General features: G+C 48.3%; 1 protein-coding gene across 5 annotated transcripts in view; it reads right to left on the reverse strand.

Annotated features, from left to right (window-relative positions):
- The window catches only part of SETD3 (SET domain containing 3, actin N3(tau)-histidine methyltransferase), a 78,061-nt gene that overhangs the window by 42,256 nt on the left and 20,953 nt on the right, over positions 1-14,852 (reverse strand). For all 5 annotated transcript variants that reach the window (XR_004908662.2, XM_036065372.2, XM_036065373.2 and 2 more), the window contains exons 5-6: positions 13,854-13,926; positions 13,297-13,553 (exon numbers count right to left, since the gene is read on the reverse strand). Coding sequence is in view for 4 of the 5 variants with exons in the window: in XM_036065372.2 (XP_035921265.1) it covers positions 13,297-13,553; positions 13,854-13,926 (330 nt within the window). In the remaining variant the exon portion in view is untranslated. The remainder of the gene's footprint in view (positions 1-13,296; positions 13,554-13,853; positions 13,927-14,852) is intronic.

The raw sequence follows: 14,852 nt of genomic DNA on the forward strand, positions 1-14,852 counted from the left end.
AGTTCTCCTATGTGACAGCACTCACCGTCTCGGCGCCCGAACAACGCAGGCCAGCCCCCACCTTGGCGATGCTTCCATTTCAGCGGGACTCCTGAGGACAAGAGCCACTGCCTGAAACAGTCCAACAGCTCGTGCTGAAATACAAATCTGATTCCCCGAGCAGCTGGAACTCGATAAACGTTTATGGGATGAGTGACCGCCTCGCACGGTTACGAGGTGAATGCAGTACATACACAGTAGACAAGATACTTCAGAGTCAGACGTGAATCTCTGTTCTGGTGCACTGATAATTAGGTCTGCGTTTCAGTTTCTAGAACAGGCAGACCTGCAAACAGGCCTCGCTTTCGTCACCCCTCAAATGGGAATAACAGCAAGCGGACCCCTTGTGAGGCTGCTGTGAGGGTCACATGCAGCTGGCACTGTGAGCCGTGGGATGCTCCTGGCCCCCTCCCTGCCTGCCTCCATCTCTCCACCTTCTCTTCCTCTCCGCCCTTTGCCCTCTGCCTGGGCTTCGCTGCGCCCTTTGCCCTCTGCCTGGCAAACTCCTGGACCTTCTTCGGGGTCAGGGGCCCTCCCACCTCTGTGAAGCCTCTCCTGACTCCCCACTCTTCCTGCTGTTCCCCTTGCCTCTGGGCTGCCCCGTCCCCAGAACTGCTATTCCGTCACCGTCCTGACTGGGTTTTCCACCAGGCTGGGAGCTCCGTGGAAGCAGAAACTGTGTCGTGAGCGCTCCACAGCCCAGCAGCACCCACAGGTGCACTCGTGTCTCAGCAGAGGTGCTGGAGAGAGAAAGGCCCAGACGCGGTGAGACTTCTCATGGGGGCGGAGGGGGCGCAAGTGCGAGGAGAGTGACCTCCCGACAAACCTTCCTTGGCTTTGGAATGCTGTCCCTGAGTCCCCAGTGTACCCCGGTCCAGCACCTCACTAACCCAGGGAAACTCCGCGCCACGCCCCCCCGTCGCTAGAATCCTTCATTTGTCACTACGTGGCCCACGTTCAGGCGATGGCGTCAGTATTTAGACACAGCAGCTGGATCTAGGTGGTCTGTCGGGTAGTCAACTTGCCCATTAATGAGGAGTCGATGTCCTAGTGGTTCTAGAAGCCACAGCCACTAATTCACTTTAGAGGAATGATAAGACCACACAAGAGCAAAGACTTCACAGCGACGGAGGCATCATTTCTGATGCAGACGCCGTCAAATACAAACTGGCTTATTAATTTTAAATGATTTCACAGCATTTAAAGAAAAAACATGAGGCTGACACGAAGATTTTAAAACTCATTAGAATCCATCTTGAGATCCCAGATATATTTAAATTGAAAGCTGCTCTTCTGACAGCTCTTCCTTCCGACGTGCCATCGTGTGCATGCCACTGCGGTTCAGGTTGGCCAAGCACTTCCATTAAAACCTCCGCTCTCACCGGCTCATACTTTCACAATAAACATTTGCTCCAGGCCTGACTTTTGCATACAAAAGATTTCTGCTTGAAATAGATATTCCAAAGTACAAAATAAAGCTGTCTGGACGGAAAACTCAGATACAAGTTACTTCTGGTAGGTCTCAGGTTTAAACAAGTTAGAGTAAGCTAGAAATTTAGGATCAAAAATGTCCTTTCTAAAGCACAGAAGTTATAAATAGAGGCTGGTAGAGTCAGTCTAGGAGCAAGGGGGAGAAGGTGCACCTAAAGCCAGCGAATTCCAGAAACCTCATGATCGTCCTTAACTCCTCAGGCCCAGTGCATCCCCGGATACTACAGATTCCACCTCCGAGCACTTCTCACATCCCTCGGGCTAGCTGGTCTTCCGCTTCTGGGGTTTTATCAGCAAGCAAGCAAACCCAGGCCTGTGTGGTCCCACATGGCTCCCCATCACGTGAGGACACAAACCCCAAGGCCTGCTGATGGCCCTCGAGCCGGGCTCCTGACGCATTTTCAGCCTCATGCTCTCCCTCCTTCTGTCTATCCCTACCCCCTCTCTGCTGTGCCCTCCATCCCAGCGCCTGTGAACAGGCCTTTCTGTTGCATCTTCTTGTCTTTTACATCCAGTGCAGGAAATTTCCTTCATGACATCACTGAAGGGTGCTCAAACCCAGCTGCTGGTTAATGACATCAAGAGCAAGGCTGGCATTTTAAAAATACATTTATATCCACTGATATCTCAGCTGCACTTGCAAAGACAGCCTGAGACAGGCTAGATTGTAACTGTGGAAACTGAGGCTCGTGGAGTTTGAGCGACGTGAGCAGGTGTCACATAAACAGCCTCGGCTAAGCCACAACTCTCTCGTCCCACACTGGCCTGAGCCACAGAAGCTCCAGGCACCCTGGAGAGGTTCAGGCATCAGACTTCTGGGAGTTGGTCCCCACAAATCTGCAATGACTTCCCTCCATTCCAGGGGCTTTGGCCTCTGCTGAGCTTGGGCTGTCTTCTCAGGCTCATCTGGATATGCCCTGCTTGCCCCCAAGTCCAGACCTCCACTGACAGTATTTACCTCAACCAGACAATCCTGCCTTTCAAGCCACAACCATCTGACTGCCCCAGGCATCCCAGAGCTCAGAGAGCAGTCACTGCCTCAGTTTACCATTTTTGTTCTTTTGTTTCCTGCCAACTGAGTCTCTCCCATCTCTACCATAAACTTTGAAAAGGCAAGGATCTCATATTACTTTTCGATCTCCTTATAGCACCTACCACTGAACTGGAGACCCAAGCATTCAGTAAAACTCCATTACTATCAGCAAATATTTCAAATAGTTATTTGATTTACTTAAAAAAAGAAAAAACTATTTTTTTCCCAACGAGATTCAATGTAAATAAAGATAAGCACAGTATCCATGCTGTGTTTCTGACTACTACTATCTAGAACTCACTTTTTCTTTTAAACTGAAAAAATAAAGTTGACTTGTGAAAGGGAAAACTACCCAAATCAAAATGTGTGATGAAGCCCGAGGACTTAAGAACAATGGGGGGCCAAATGAAACAGCTCTCCAAAAATGCACTTCAGATCTGAAGTGCTGACCCTCCCAGGGTGCTCTGCTGCAGTCACATGCGAGATGGGGATGCCCAGCGACCCCCAGGAAGAAACCCTCAGCAAGAGGGTCAGGAGGAACCTTCTCGCCTCAGGTGTCTCCAGGTCAACAAGCAAAGTGGAGGAGGGGCATTTCACTGGAGCGACACACAGAGCACACGTGAGGCTCGGCGCAATCAGAAAGCCCCGACTCACCACGGGACCCAGCAGCAGGAGGGTGTGCATCATCTAAAAGGAGATCCAGTAAGAAGGGGAAGAAAAATGGCCCAGTGTCTACCTGCACAGAACTCTTGGAATCTGAGCATAGAGGCCAGGCAGTGAACATCGGGTGAGGACGGTAAGAAAACAGGAGAGGGGCGCCTGGGTGGCTCAGTCAGTTGGGCGTGTGCCTTCTGCTCACGTACTGATCCTGGGGTCTTGGGATCGAGCCCCGCGTCAGGCTCCCTGCTGAGCACAGAGTCTGCTTCTCCCTCTCCCTCTACCCCTTCTCCCTGCTCGTGCTCTCTCTCGCTCGTTCTCTCTCAAAAATAAAATCTTTTTTAAAAAATTAAATAAAAGCAGAGGATCTGATAAATTCTTCCTTCACTGCAAACTTCATCTCTGGGAAGACAAAAGACGAAAGGACAGGACAGGGATGTCCAGGGCCACAGAAGCCTCAAACAGAGGAAGGAATGTTCTGGGACACTCGGCACAGTCCTCACTTAAGCTGGCTCCTCTGACGTCCCAGCAAGTCGAGCATGTGTCCCTGCAGGGACCTATGTACAAACCAGAAAAGGCTGCCCATCTGCAAGGCCGCAGCTCTGCAGGGGCCAGCTTGGGGAGTGAGGACAGGCTGGACTCTGGCCCCGCCCCTCCCCCGGAGGCCCTGGCCACACGTGGCTTCCGTGTGGGGACCCGGACGGTCACTGGCTCCCCTGCCCGAGCCTATGTGGTGGGCACTGTGCGGAGGGCAGCAGCACAAGGTGCCCAGGGACAAGGGCCCCTGCCCGCGAAGCTCACGCACCAGAGGAAAGAACAGGTAAGTGCAAGAGCAAGTCCACACAGTGACGTGTGCTGTGAGAGGAACAGCATGCTCACTGTGCTGGTTCATTTTATGCGGCAACTTGGCTGGGCCACAGTGCCCAGATACTGGGTTATTCTGGATGTTGCTGTGAGGCTGTTTTTAGATGAAACTAACATGTAAATTGGTGGGCTAGGAGTAAAGCAGAATGCCCTACCTAATGCGGGTGGGCTTCATCCGATCAGCTGACGGCCTCAACAGAGCTGGCTCCCCCAGGCAAGAGGAAATCCTACGGGAGAGGGCCTTTGCACTTCAACCGCAGCATCAGCTCCTTCCAGGGTCTGCCCCTGATGGTCCATCCTGTAAATTCTAGAGTTACCGGCCTCCATAACTGCATGAGCCAACTCCTTAAAATAAACCTCCTTCTCTACGTACGTACACATTCTATTGGTTCTGCAGCCTTCCTTGAGACTGGATGATGAATACCAACAGTATTCCACCACACGGTGGCTGCAGCCTAAACCGTTCAGATCATCAGACATCACACACAGCACAGTTCTGCAGGGAAGGAATGGAGCTTGGGCAGCAACATCAACCACCAAGGTGTTCACTCATAAGGGCACTTACCCCAGGTCTCAGAAACACGAGCAAGTCCTGTCCTCTAGCGTACAGAAAACAAAACCCCAAAACCCTGTCCCAGAGGCGAGGGAATTTACAAATACAGATCTTAGGGAGGCTGAGGGGAAAAAAAGCAGGTTTCAAGAAAGATTTTTTTTTTGAGGCTTATTTTTAAACTTGCGGGGATTTCACAAAGTTCCATTGATCCGACTAGTGGGAAGAGCCAGGACTGGTAAAGCGGGGCTGGTGGAGGGAAGGAACTGTAAGAAGGATGGGTCTACAGAGACAGGAAGTGGGACACACAGCCCCCAGGGTGGGTGGGTGGGGCGTCCCGGGGCTTCAATCCTGACTCACCATCAGCAGCTCCGGCCGGCTTTCTCACCCTCAGCCTGTCTCCTCCCCTGGAAAACGGGGTGATGCCCAGCTATGAGGTAAAAGGGAGGACTGGAGGAGTCTTGCCAAGCCCCTTAGCCCACCACTGGCACGCAGAAGCATCGGCTCAGTGAACAGCGTCTTAGGAGCGAGGCCCCATCTCTGACCTCTGAGGCTTTAACTTCTCCAGACATGCATTTAACTACCAGTGACCTGGGCCTGGTATTGGGGGTTTCTTCAAAATCCAGTTTGGCTAATTCTGTCTCAGATTCTTATGGGAAGACACTAGCTCCCGACTCCTCCTCACCCCGAGAATAACAGGAGAGAAAGTTCTCATCACGGGGCCTGAAACAGCAGGCGTCACCACAAATGCCGATTCTCCTTCTTTCCCGAGTCCTGCCACCAGGGACACGTATGTACAATCGATCTCGCCCCTGTGGGTCTGTCTGCCATCCCTGTGGAGGGGCCTCTATGAACACGCTGACGCCCAAGTGATACGTAAAGGAGGAGACGGGGACAATCTATGTGCCTACTGTGTTGGGCACATGTTCCTAGCCCTGATTAGCAACAATGGAAGATTTCCGAAGGGTGCCAGGATCCCAAGTCAGGTAAGCAGATGAGAAAGGGGAGGGAGGCTGTGGTTCGGGAGGAGGGTTGCCAGTGAGAAGAGTCAGCAGGGACAGGCGAGGCCGGGAGACGCGATGTCACTAGCAAACAGGGCAGATGCCGAATCTGTATGTGAGAACTTCCGACAGGAGGACACGGAGCACAGGGCTGCCGAGCCTGCCCCTGCACAGACACACCACTGAATGCCCTCCGGCGACGTCCCCTCTCAGCCCATGAGACAGGAACACCCACCCCGCTAGGACATCGGGCCCACTCTCCCCAGTTAGAACCACGAACACACAGAGAAAGCACTTCATTTCTTGAGCCCCCCAGAGGCTGCTGAAACTTAAGCTGGAAAAAAACAGGAGACAAGGACCACTCACTGGATTCCGGAAGGTGAAGTCCATACCCATCTGCCCTGCTCTAACACTATGCAAAACAAGGGAACAGAGTTAAAAACAGTTTTAATGACATATCTGCAGCCTCTATTTATGAAAATGATGAAAATCACATACACGTTTAGAATGGATACCTTACAAAATCAGAAAGCTTACGTAAGGACACAATAAGGACAACACTCTTGCACATTTAACACAAATTAATAACGGTCAAGGTCAGCTATCGGGAACAAGGACGCGGGTCATGACAGCTCAGCGAGACAGCCAGAGGCTCTAACAAAGACTGGAAGGGCAATGGAAACTCTCCAGGGAACACGAAAGCTACGCTGGTTTCCTAAGCTCCAGTGTTCTCACGTTTTTCACATCACTACAAATGGAATCAGTAAGGATGACAATAAAGAGAGGACTGGTGGCTTCCTCACAGCTTGCAGAGAAAGCCCCGGGCAGGGGCATGGGTTCCTCTGAGAGGGAGCCTCTCCCACCTCTGCACAGCGGGAGCCAGGCTGGGCGGGAGGCGCATCCGTGCTGTTCGAAAAAGCAGCCAGCAGGTGAGCCCCGTGCAGGCTCCCGCCCTGGGCCCAACCAGCCGCGGCCTCAAAGCCAGCCGCCACACCCAGCTTTCTGTAAAAGAGCCCAAGGGAGACTGTAAACAAGACTGCTCTGCCCTGAAAACCAGACCACTTCTTTGTCCCCAAATTAAGACCAAAAACAACTTTAGAGATTCAAGGACACGGGCGTGGGGCTAGCAGACCTGCTCCGACCCCAGCCCAGGGCGTGGGCACCCTCACAGGTAACTGGAAGGATTATAGCCCTGCGAAGAGAGCGAGAGGTTCTGACTGGATAGGAGATGGGCTGGGCTCTGGGTTTCCTGCCCTGTGTTCAGGAGCCACTCCGACCCGCCCTGGCCCGGCCCTGCCTCCTCGGGCCAGTCCCACGAGGCACACAGCACAGAAACTCCTTACCTGACGGGAAAAGGCCCCGGTCAACTCAAATGAGCAACCTGCAAACGGAAATCATCCTCTCTCTGCATCCCGCAGCCTCTACCCAGTCCGTTACCATGGCAGCCAAGGAATAAATATGGACTCATGCTCCTGCATCCAACACCTCCAAACCTGTCAATCAGCCTCCTCTGTCCTCACTGTCACCGTCACCTCTGACTCTGTTCCTTCCCTCTTCACTTCTGCAGCTATTCACAGATGTGGCACTGCCATGAAGTTGGCTGAGAACAAAAATGTCCCATTTGGAACACATTTGCCTCCAAGGAAAAACATGTAAGTGGGAACAAGGTCAGGAGGATGGAATCCAGGAAGCAGTGTGCATCCATGGCCACACTTTCAACTTTGTGCTATGTGTGCAATTGTTCTGTAAGCCTAAAAGTTCATTCCAGAACAAAACATTTAAAAAGAAAATCTCTGGGGGCGTCTGGGTGGCTCAGTCTGCAGTGTCCAACTCTTGATTTCGGCTCAGGTCGTGATCTCAGGGTCCTGGGATCGAACTCCACATCGGGCTCCACACTCAGCAAGGAGTCTGCTTATTCCTCTCCCTCTGCTCCCCCACCTCGTGCTATCTCTAAAATAAATAAAATCTTAAAAAGAAAAATAAAAAAAGAAACAGAAAATCTCTGTATCCCCAGAGATCTGGGTGTGCTACCTCACACACACACACACACACACACACTCAACAAGTATTAGTTGAAAAATGCAATAATCAAGAGGGCACACAGGTTAAAAACAAAAGACAGGGCAGTAAATCCAAGGTCAGGAGGAGGCGGTGGGTTGATATACCCACGAAGGAAGACTCTTAGGCAGGTTTCCAAGTGGAGGGGAAAGACCAACAGCAGGAGAAGCTGACCACGGAGAGCCCCACGCTGCCTGGGGGCCACAACCTGCGCCCAAACTTGCAGGCGCCTGCCCACAGCCTCTGCCTCCAGAGGAGACAGTTACAGGAATACACATGCACGCTCTGCCTCAGGTGCTGCTCCAGCACACATCATCTACACGGAGGTGCACAAACAGCTCTGCATGGCGAGGCTCTGGGGGTCGGCGTCTTTAGAGTGAGCTAGTGCCCAGAGCCTCTTACTCTAACTGGATGCTCAGCCCTGAAGGCGCTATGTAGGAGCAGATTCTATGTGTAGATGCAAGCTTTAGGAAAACATAGGCTAAATCTATCTGGCAACTCCCATCTTGTGCTATTCTTGTGCGCCTCTGTCAGAGACAAGTTAGAACAGCGAGAAATGGGAGGAGCAACTGTTTGTATTTAGCCACAACTGCCACGGGATGCCAAGAACCAAGCGTGACATCTTCCTCTGCCTCTTGGTGGGCTCTGTTTTCAGCCAAGTTGTGAGTATGACTGCTCGAATCTTCTGCCACTACAGCTCTGACTAGGTAGGAGAAGTGGCCTGTTCAAGGAATAGAGCCAACTTAAGACTGCCTGACTCCATCCTGAAGCATAAGGCAGAGAGAGTGGAAGCTCGCTCAACTGAAACTCACAGCAGTTAACACACAAGTGGTTTCTCCATCTCCAGCCCTTCCACGCAACCTCTCAAACTGTCTGACCAACACAAAAGACGAAACCCAAGTAAGGAGGGACAAATCATGTAAATTACGAGATCAATGGAAAAACAGTAATTTTATAGCTATGCCTCTATTCTATTAAACCTTACACAGTTGCATTTCCTTACATGAGCATCATGTTCAAGCTCAGCAACACAGGAAAACGTGCATGTCCCCAGACAGCTCTTAACCCCAGGAGAAGCTGACACCCCACATCGCGGTGCCCGGTCTGGTAGATGGGACTACAAATTAAACAGACTGTTCATTCACAGGATCTGTTCATTTGTTTTTCACTGGCAGGGGTGAGCAATATGTGGACTATCGGTCATCTGTGCTAAGTCAGGTCAAATCTGATAGGATTTCTTCACCTTCACACAATTACATTGCTTCAGAGCTGGGTGTAAGCCAAGTCCTACTTTTCCAGTGATTCCTATCACAAAATTGGTCCCATATTTCCAGACAGAAGTCTCAACTTGGAGCTGAACTTTGGAACGTCCTGGTCTGCGAAGTGTACTCTTAGGGGTTCAAAACTCTGCAGTGGTTTTAAATGCAAAGTTCTGCCCTCTACCATTAATCCTCTCTTCTGTGCTGGTCCCCGTTTCACAAATTGACAGAAATTTTACCACCACTTAGGGTTCTCAATCCACACAAGTCTTTTCCAGGATCTGGCTGAGCCACGGTTCCTAATTTAGCTTCTCGAGTCTGGGTGTTGACATTTCTCAACTGCTAAGCTGCAGTATAAGATTTCACCAGCAGGTGCTCTATCTTCATACAAGGTATGCTCTCCAAATTCCTTGAATCTGAGGCTCCTGGTTACATACTATCATCTGCTGAACACCTAAAGAAAACCCTGTATATTGAACATCTCAAGAACACAATGTAAATATAATATAGAAAACTGAAAAGATCATAAAGCCCAAACCCCTTCTCTATACATGAGAAACAGCAGAGGCTCAGAAAGACGTCTGAACAGAAAGTAATCTGAACTAACACCTGGCTGCTCTAAAAAAACCCTTGACTATGAAAACACTCTGGGAGAAAAGAGTGTGGGAAATTATTTTTCTAGTTTTCAGTCAACAACAACCAAAGAGACAGACAAACATGAAAATACAAAACAATGCAGAGAAGTCTACCTACAGGAATTTATAATGATTAGAAGGTAGTACTAATGCTACTTTTCTTTCAGAATAAACACTCTAGCCCCTGAAGCACATCAGTAAGGCTGACGTGACTATTTCCCTTTTCCGCACCCTTCTCCCAGGGTCTGGGGAGCACTAGTGGGGACACACGGAAACAAGTCATGCTTGCACTCACATTGCTGGTGTGACACGGGACAGTGGCCAAGAGCTGTGGCTGGCAGACCTCAGAAGAAAAATAACGGGTTTCAGGTCCAGTGCCCAGCCCCAGGAAAATGACTTTAAATGGGAAGTTATCATTAAAAACCGCAAATCAGGTTCTGGAATTGGGACCCCCTCAAATGGTACGTAAGCATTCGTGATAGAGGACATGTGCACAGTTCTCGGGGAAGAGAGGCCCCATGACCCTGAAAAGGCTAAGAGCCACCATGCCCCACAGAACAAAACTGAGGGCAGGTCACGGCAATGAAGACGTTAAATACGAACTGAGGCAACACCACTCACTCTCTCTTCCCGAGCAGCGGTGCACTGACGGAGTGATCTATTAAAACGGAGCAAAAGCCAGACAGCTGATCCTGGAACAGCATGAGAAAGAGGGAGGGTTTGGTGCCGAGGTGAGAAAACCTGACCTACAAAATAATGGCAGTACAATGCTAACATCTGTGTTTACGCTGGATCGTTATCGAAGATTCCACGAGCAATGAGAACGTTCTACAACCAGAAAAGCAGGTGGTCTCAAACTCTAATTTTTAAAAAGATAACTTTTGCTTGAGTCCGTTTTTCTTGGTCAGGAATGCTCGTGCAAAGCCCTTCCCCTCCCCGGCCTGGACCCTCCTCGATGTCACGGTGGCTCTACCCCATCAGGCTGTCTGTGGTCCTACTCTGGCCCGCACTTAAATTAAACCACTGCCTAGGAAATTTCCTACAAAATCTCATTAGGATGTATTTTCAGTTTGTAATGGTTCCCTTCTACTAATGTGGAGTGTCCCCATTCTTCTGAAAAAGAAGTACACCTGGATGGGCCACGATGTCGGGGTAACAGTGTTTACTACGGGCCAAGCCGGAATGGGGGCCCCCAGGCACACACACGGGCAGGTACAGCCCCAGGAGAAACCAGGCTGTTTTCCTACAATGCCAACCTGACTTGATAGTATGTCACTGAACATGGTTTTCAAACTAGAGCAAACATACACATTTGCACAAACTGTTGATATTTTTAAATGTGAAACTGAAGCCAACAACAATGACAAAAGCATGAGACTCTGAAGCAATTCTGAGCCTGTAATGGGCCACTCTGGGTGGAGAGCCTCGTCTTGCAGGAATAAGCTTCACTGTCCTTGGCGGCGAGGGTGTTCAGTAGGGAAGGTTAAGACACACTAATGTGTGGCGCCTGGGTGGCTCAGTTGTTAAGCGTCTGCCTTCGGCTCAGGTCATGATCCCAGGGTCCTGGGATCGAGTCCCATGTCGGGCTCCCTGCTCGGTGGGGAGCCTGCTTCTCCCTCTCCCTCTGCCTGCTGCTCTGCCTACTTGTGTTCTCTCTCTCTAATTAAATAAATTAAAAAAAAAAATCTTTAAAAAAAAAAAAGACACACTAATGTAAGTCCCTGCAGGCACAGGGGAGAAGCCACATAAAACAATAAAAAAATAAAACTGAGTCACACGGCCTGAAGGAACGAGCCACAGAACGGTAACACAAATTGAGAATTCCTACAGCAAACACTGCTTTCATCAAGGGCCACACACATGTCAACTCATTCGGTCAGCTCCGCAACCCTGGAGTCGGGCACTGTATTAGCCCATTTTATAGATAAGGAAACAGAAGCACAGAGACACGCCCCAAAGAGCGCAGCAGCGAGGGTGCTGCGGGGATTCGGACCCCGGCAGGCCAGCTCCGGAGCCCACCGCCTCAGTGACACTGCACCCGTTGAGATGGCTTCAACCGAGATGTCCTCCATGTTTCCCAGACGAAACTGCACTCCTAATGGCCACAGGCACCGAGGCCTAGCACCTCGGTAGGCGCTCTGATGAACAGCCCAAGTTGCGCTGACAATAGTTACACTGGAAAACGGGGCATATGTTTTTATCCTACAGATAAGGAAACCAATCAGAGGGGTAAAGCACCTAGAGCTGACCCCCAAATAATGCAGGGGATGCGCTGCTGACCCCCACCCAGTCAAAAATCTACACGTAACTTCTGACTCCCCAAAATCTTAACTACCAATAGCCTACTGTTGACGGGAAGTAATACTGATAACATAAACAGTTGATTTATGTATGTTATACATACTATATTCTATATTCTCACAATAGAGAGAAAATGTTATCAAGAGAATCATAAAAGTAAATACATTTACAACATTGCACTGTACTTATCGAGAATGACCGTGTTATGAGTGGACCCATACTGCTTAAACCCGTGTTAAGGGTCAACTGTAATTTCAAATTATATTTAAATAGCACGTGAGATATGGAATCTGGGTTTCAACTCGGATTCATCTCACTACGAAGCTTGAGTTCCTTCTGTTCAGTCAGGCCCTAGGAATCCAACCAGTCAGGAATGATGGTGATCTTTGGCATCATGTTGGTACCCGAAACACTTTGTTCTACATATAACCACAAAGCAAGATTTCTCAACCTTAGCACTACTGACATTTTGGGTTGGAAAATTCGTTTGGGGGCTGCCCTGTACATCATAGGAAGTTTAGCAGCATCCCCACTGCCACGTATCAGGTGCAGCAGCCCTGGAGCTAATTCTTGAGCAACTAAGAAAGGGGAGAACTGCCAAAACACAGAAAAGGATGTAAGGAATTACCAGATGTAATTCAAATGTTCACAACCTTACATAAGTTTTTATAGGACACTTCCACTTAGAACTAATTAAAATTAATATAATACACAGCACACTCTGAAAGACACAAAGATTCTAAGCATTCTAAGTTATTAAATTACCTGTCACTATAATTCAGTAAAATACATGTCAGTATATATATATGAAGAACCCAGAAAGGGCCTTTCACTTTCTCGGAAAATTGATACATGGAGCACCTTTTTGTATCAGATACATTTCACAGCTTCTCAAGTTGTATTGTACTGTAATCTTGCCTTTTCAGAAAAGCTCAAAGACTTTCCTAACTTGGGAACAAGGGCTGCTTCTATTAACACGGGAAGTCAGATATGTTCAAATCACACTTCAGGGATATTTCTGTACAAAAACAGACAGTGGACTAGAATCAGAATGGCTTTTACCTTAAAAAGCATAATGTTTAAACATGTGTAATAAAATGTGAGGTAGAACATTTATGCCATCGGTTTCCCTTTCTTCTGCACTCTGTTAAACGTGCATTTAAACAGTAACCAGGGGCACCTGAGTGGCTCAGTCATTAAGCGTCTGCCTTCAACTCAGGTCATGATCCCAGGGTCCTGGGATCGAGCCCCGCATCGGGCTCCCTGCTCGGTGGGGAGTCTGCTTCTCCCTCTCCCACTCCCCCTGCTTGTGTTCCCTCTCTCGCTGTCTCTGTCTCTCTCTGTCAAATAAATAAATAAAAATCTTAAAAAAAAAAAAAAAAAGAATAAACAGCAACCAGCCACTCACCTGGATGACTTTATAGAAGTAGGCGTACTGCCGAGCCGTGTTCTTGTACTGGCTGAAGACATCATGGATAGCTTGTGTGGACTGAAGGTCCCGAACTTCATCCTCCTCAAAGTAGAGAGGAGTGTCATATTCACTGGGGAGGGTCTGAATATAGGGCTGCCAGAAAGAGTTAGGGTCAGCTCGCTCACACAGCAGGTGAAAGGCCAGTGTGATATTTCCCATAGCTTGAAGAATCCGGTCTTGAGAATATAAGGGCCCTGAATCAACCCAGAAGTTAACAGCGTAAGTTCCAAAAAGCGACTTAAAAAGTATTCATTCAAAATATATATTAAAGTTACAGAAATAACTGGAAAGTTTTGTAATATTTAGAGTAACATGCACCTTTCTTCTGACACTCTTCTACTATGTCAGATTACAAGCATGCAAAACAATGTGAATTTGGGGGAACATTTCACTAGTTTGAGGAAATATCCAAATATGGTCCTTAGCGCCACAAAATAAAATTTCATATTTTTATCACTTGCACTTTGCCTTGAACAGTCAGAAATTATTCTCACCCAACACTGAATTTTTAGCAGATTCGACAGTCATTAGTAATTTTCGTGGAACCCATAAAAACAATTCTTCTGCCTAGGAGGAAAAAAAATAAGAAAATCATATAATCATCAAAACATGTGACAATCTTCAGCCCCTTCATCTGTGGTCAGAAAGCCAATCACACAACACACATGATATACTGTTTAAGGTTACAAGTTAGCACTTCATTTCTAACTATCAAATGTATTTTTTTTTTTTAAAGATTTTATTTATTAGAGATAGTGAGAGAGAGAGAGAGAGCACAAGCAGGGAGGAGGGGCAGAGAGAGAGGAAGAAGCAGGCTCTCCACTGAGCAGGGAGCCCGATGCGGGGCTCGATCCCAGGACACTGGGATCACAACTCGAGCCGAAGGCAGATGCTTAACAACTGAGCCACCCAGGAGCCCCGAAATGTATTTTTAAATGTAAATATTTGTGGTATACTTAGATGAGTACAAGCAGGGTTTAAAATCCTACTTCCAATAGAAAAACTAACCATACACATTGAGAAAACAGAGAAAAAAAAAATGGGACTTTCAACTTTAATCTGAAGTAAACATAGCCATTTGGAGTGAAGCACAAAACTATTAATTCTTTGCTGCACTTAAGTTCTTAAGTTCGAAAAGCAAAACAAAACACAATTTCTATCTCCAATAAAAACTTGAACCTGTCGATGTAAACTGCTCTCACTGCTGTATTTTTGAAGCCAGAGGAACGTTCCTTTCTCAACGTGATTGTCTTTAAGGCACAACAGTTACCAGCAAAAGCACAAGTCCCTAGGACATATTTTGGTTTACTGAGGTTTTTCCCAAAATATTATCTCATTTTTTGCCAATAGGAGAGGTTTCTTTTTGGTATGTGCTGTATATGTCCTATACTGTTTAAAACATGCAAAGAGTAGTGCCCTGACTGTGGTGACGATATGGGTGTGTGCGCACGTCCAACCCATCACAATGTCAACACTGCATATGTGCAGTTTTT

Source organism: Halichoerus grypus, chromosome 8 (genome assembly GCF_964656455.1).
Source record: "Halichoerus grypus chromosome 8, mHalGry1.hap1.1, whole genome shotgun sequence".
NCBI classification, from domain to species: domain Eukaryota; kingdom Metazoa; phylum Chordata; class Mammalia; order Carnivora; family Phocidae; genus Halichoerus; species Halichoerus grypus.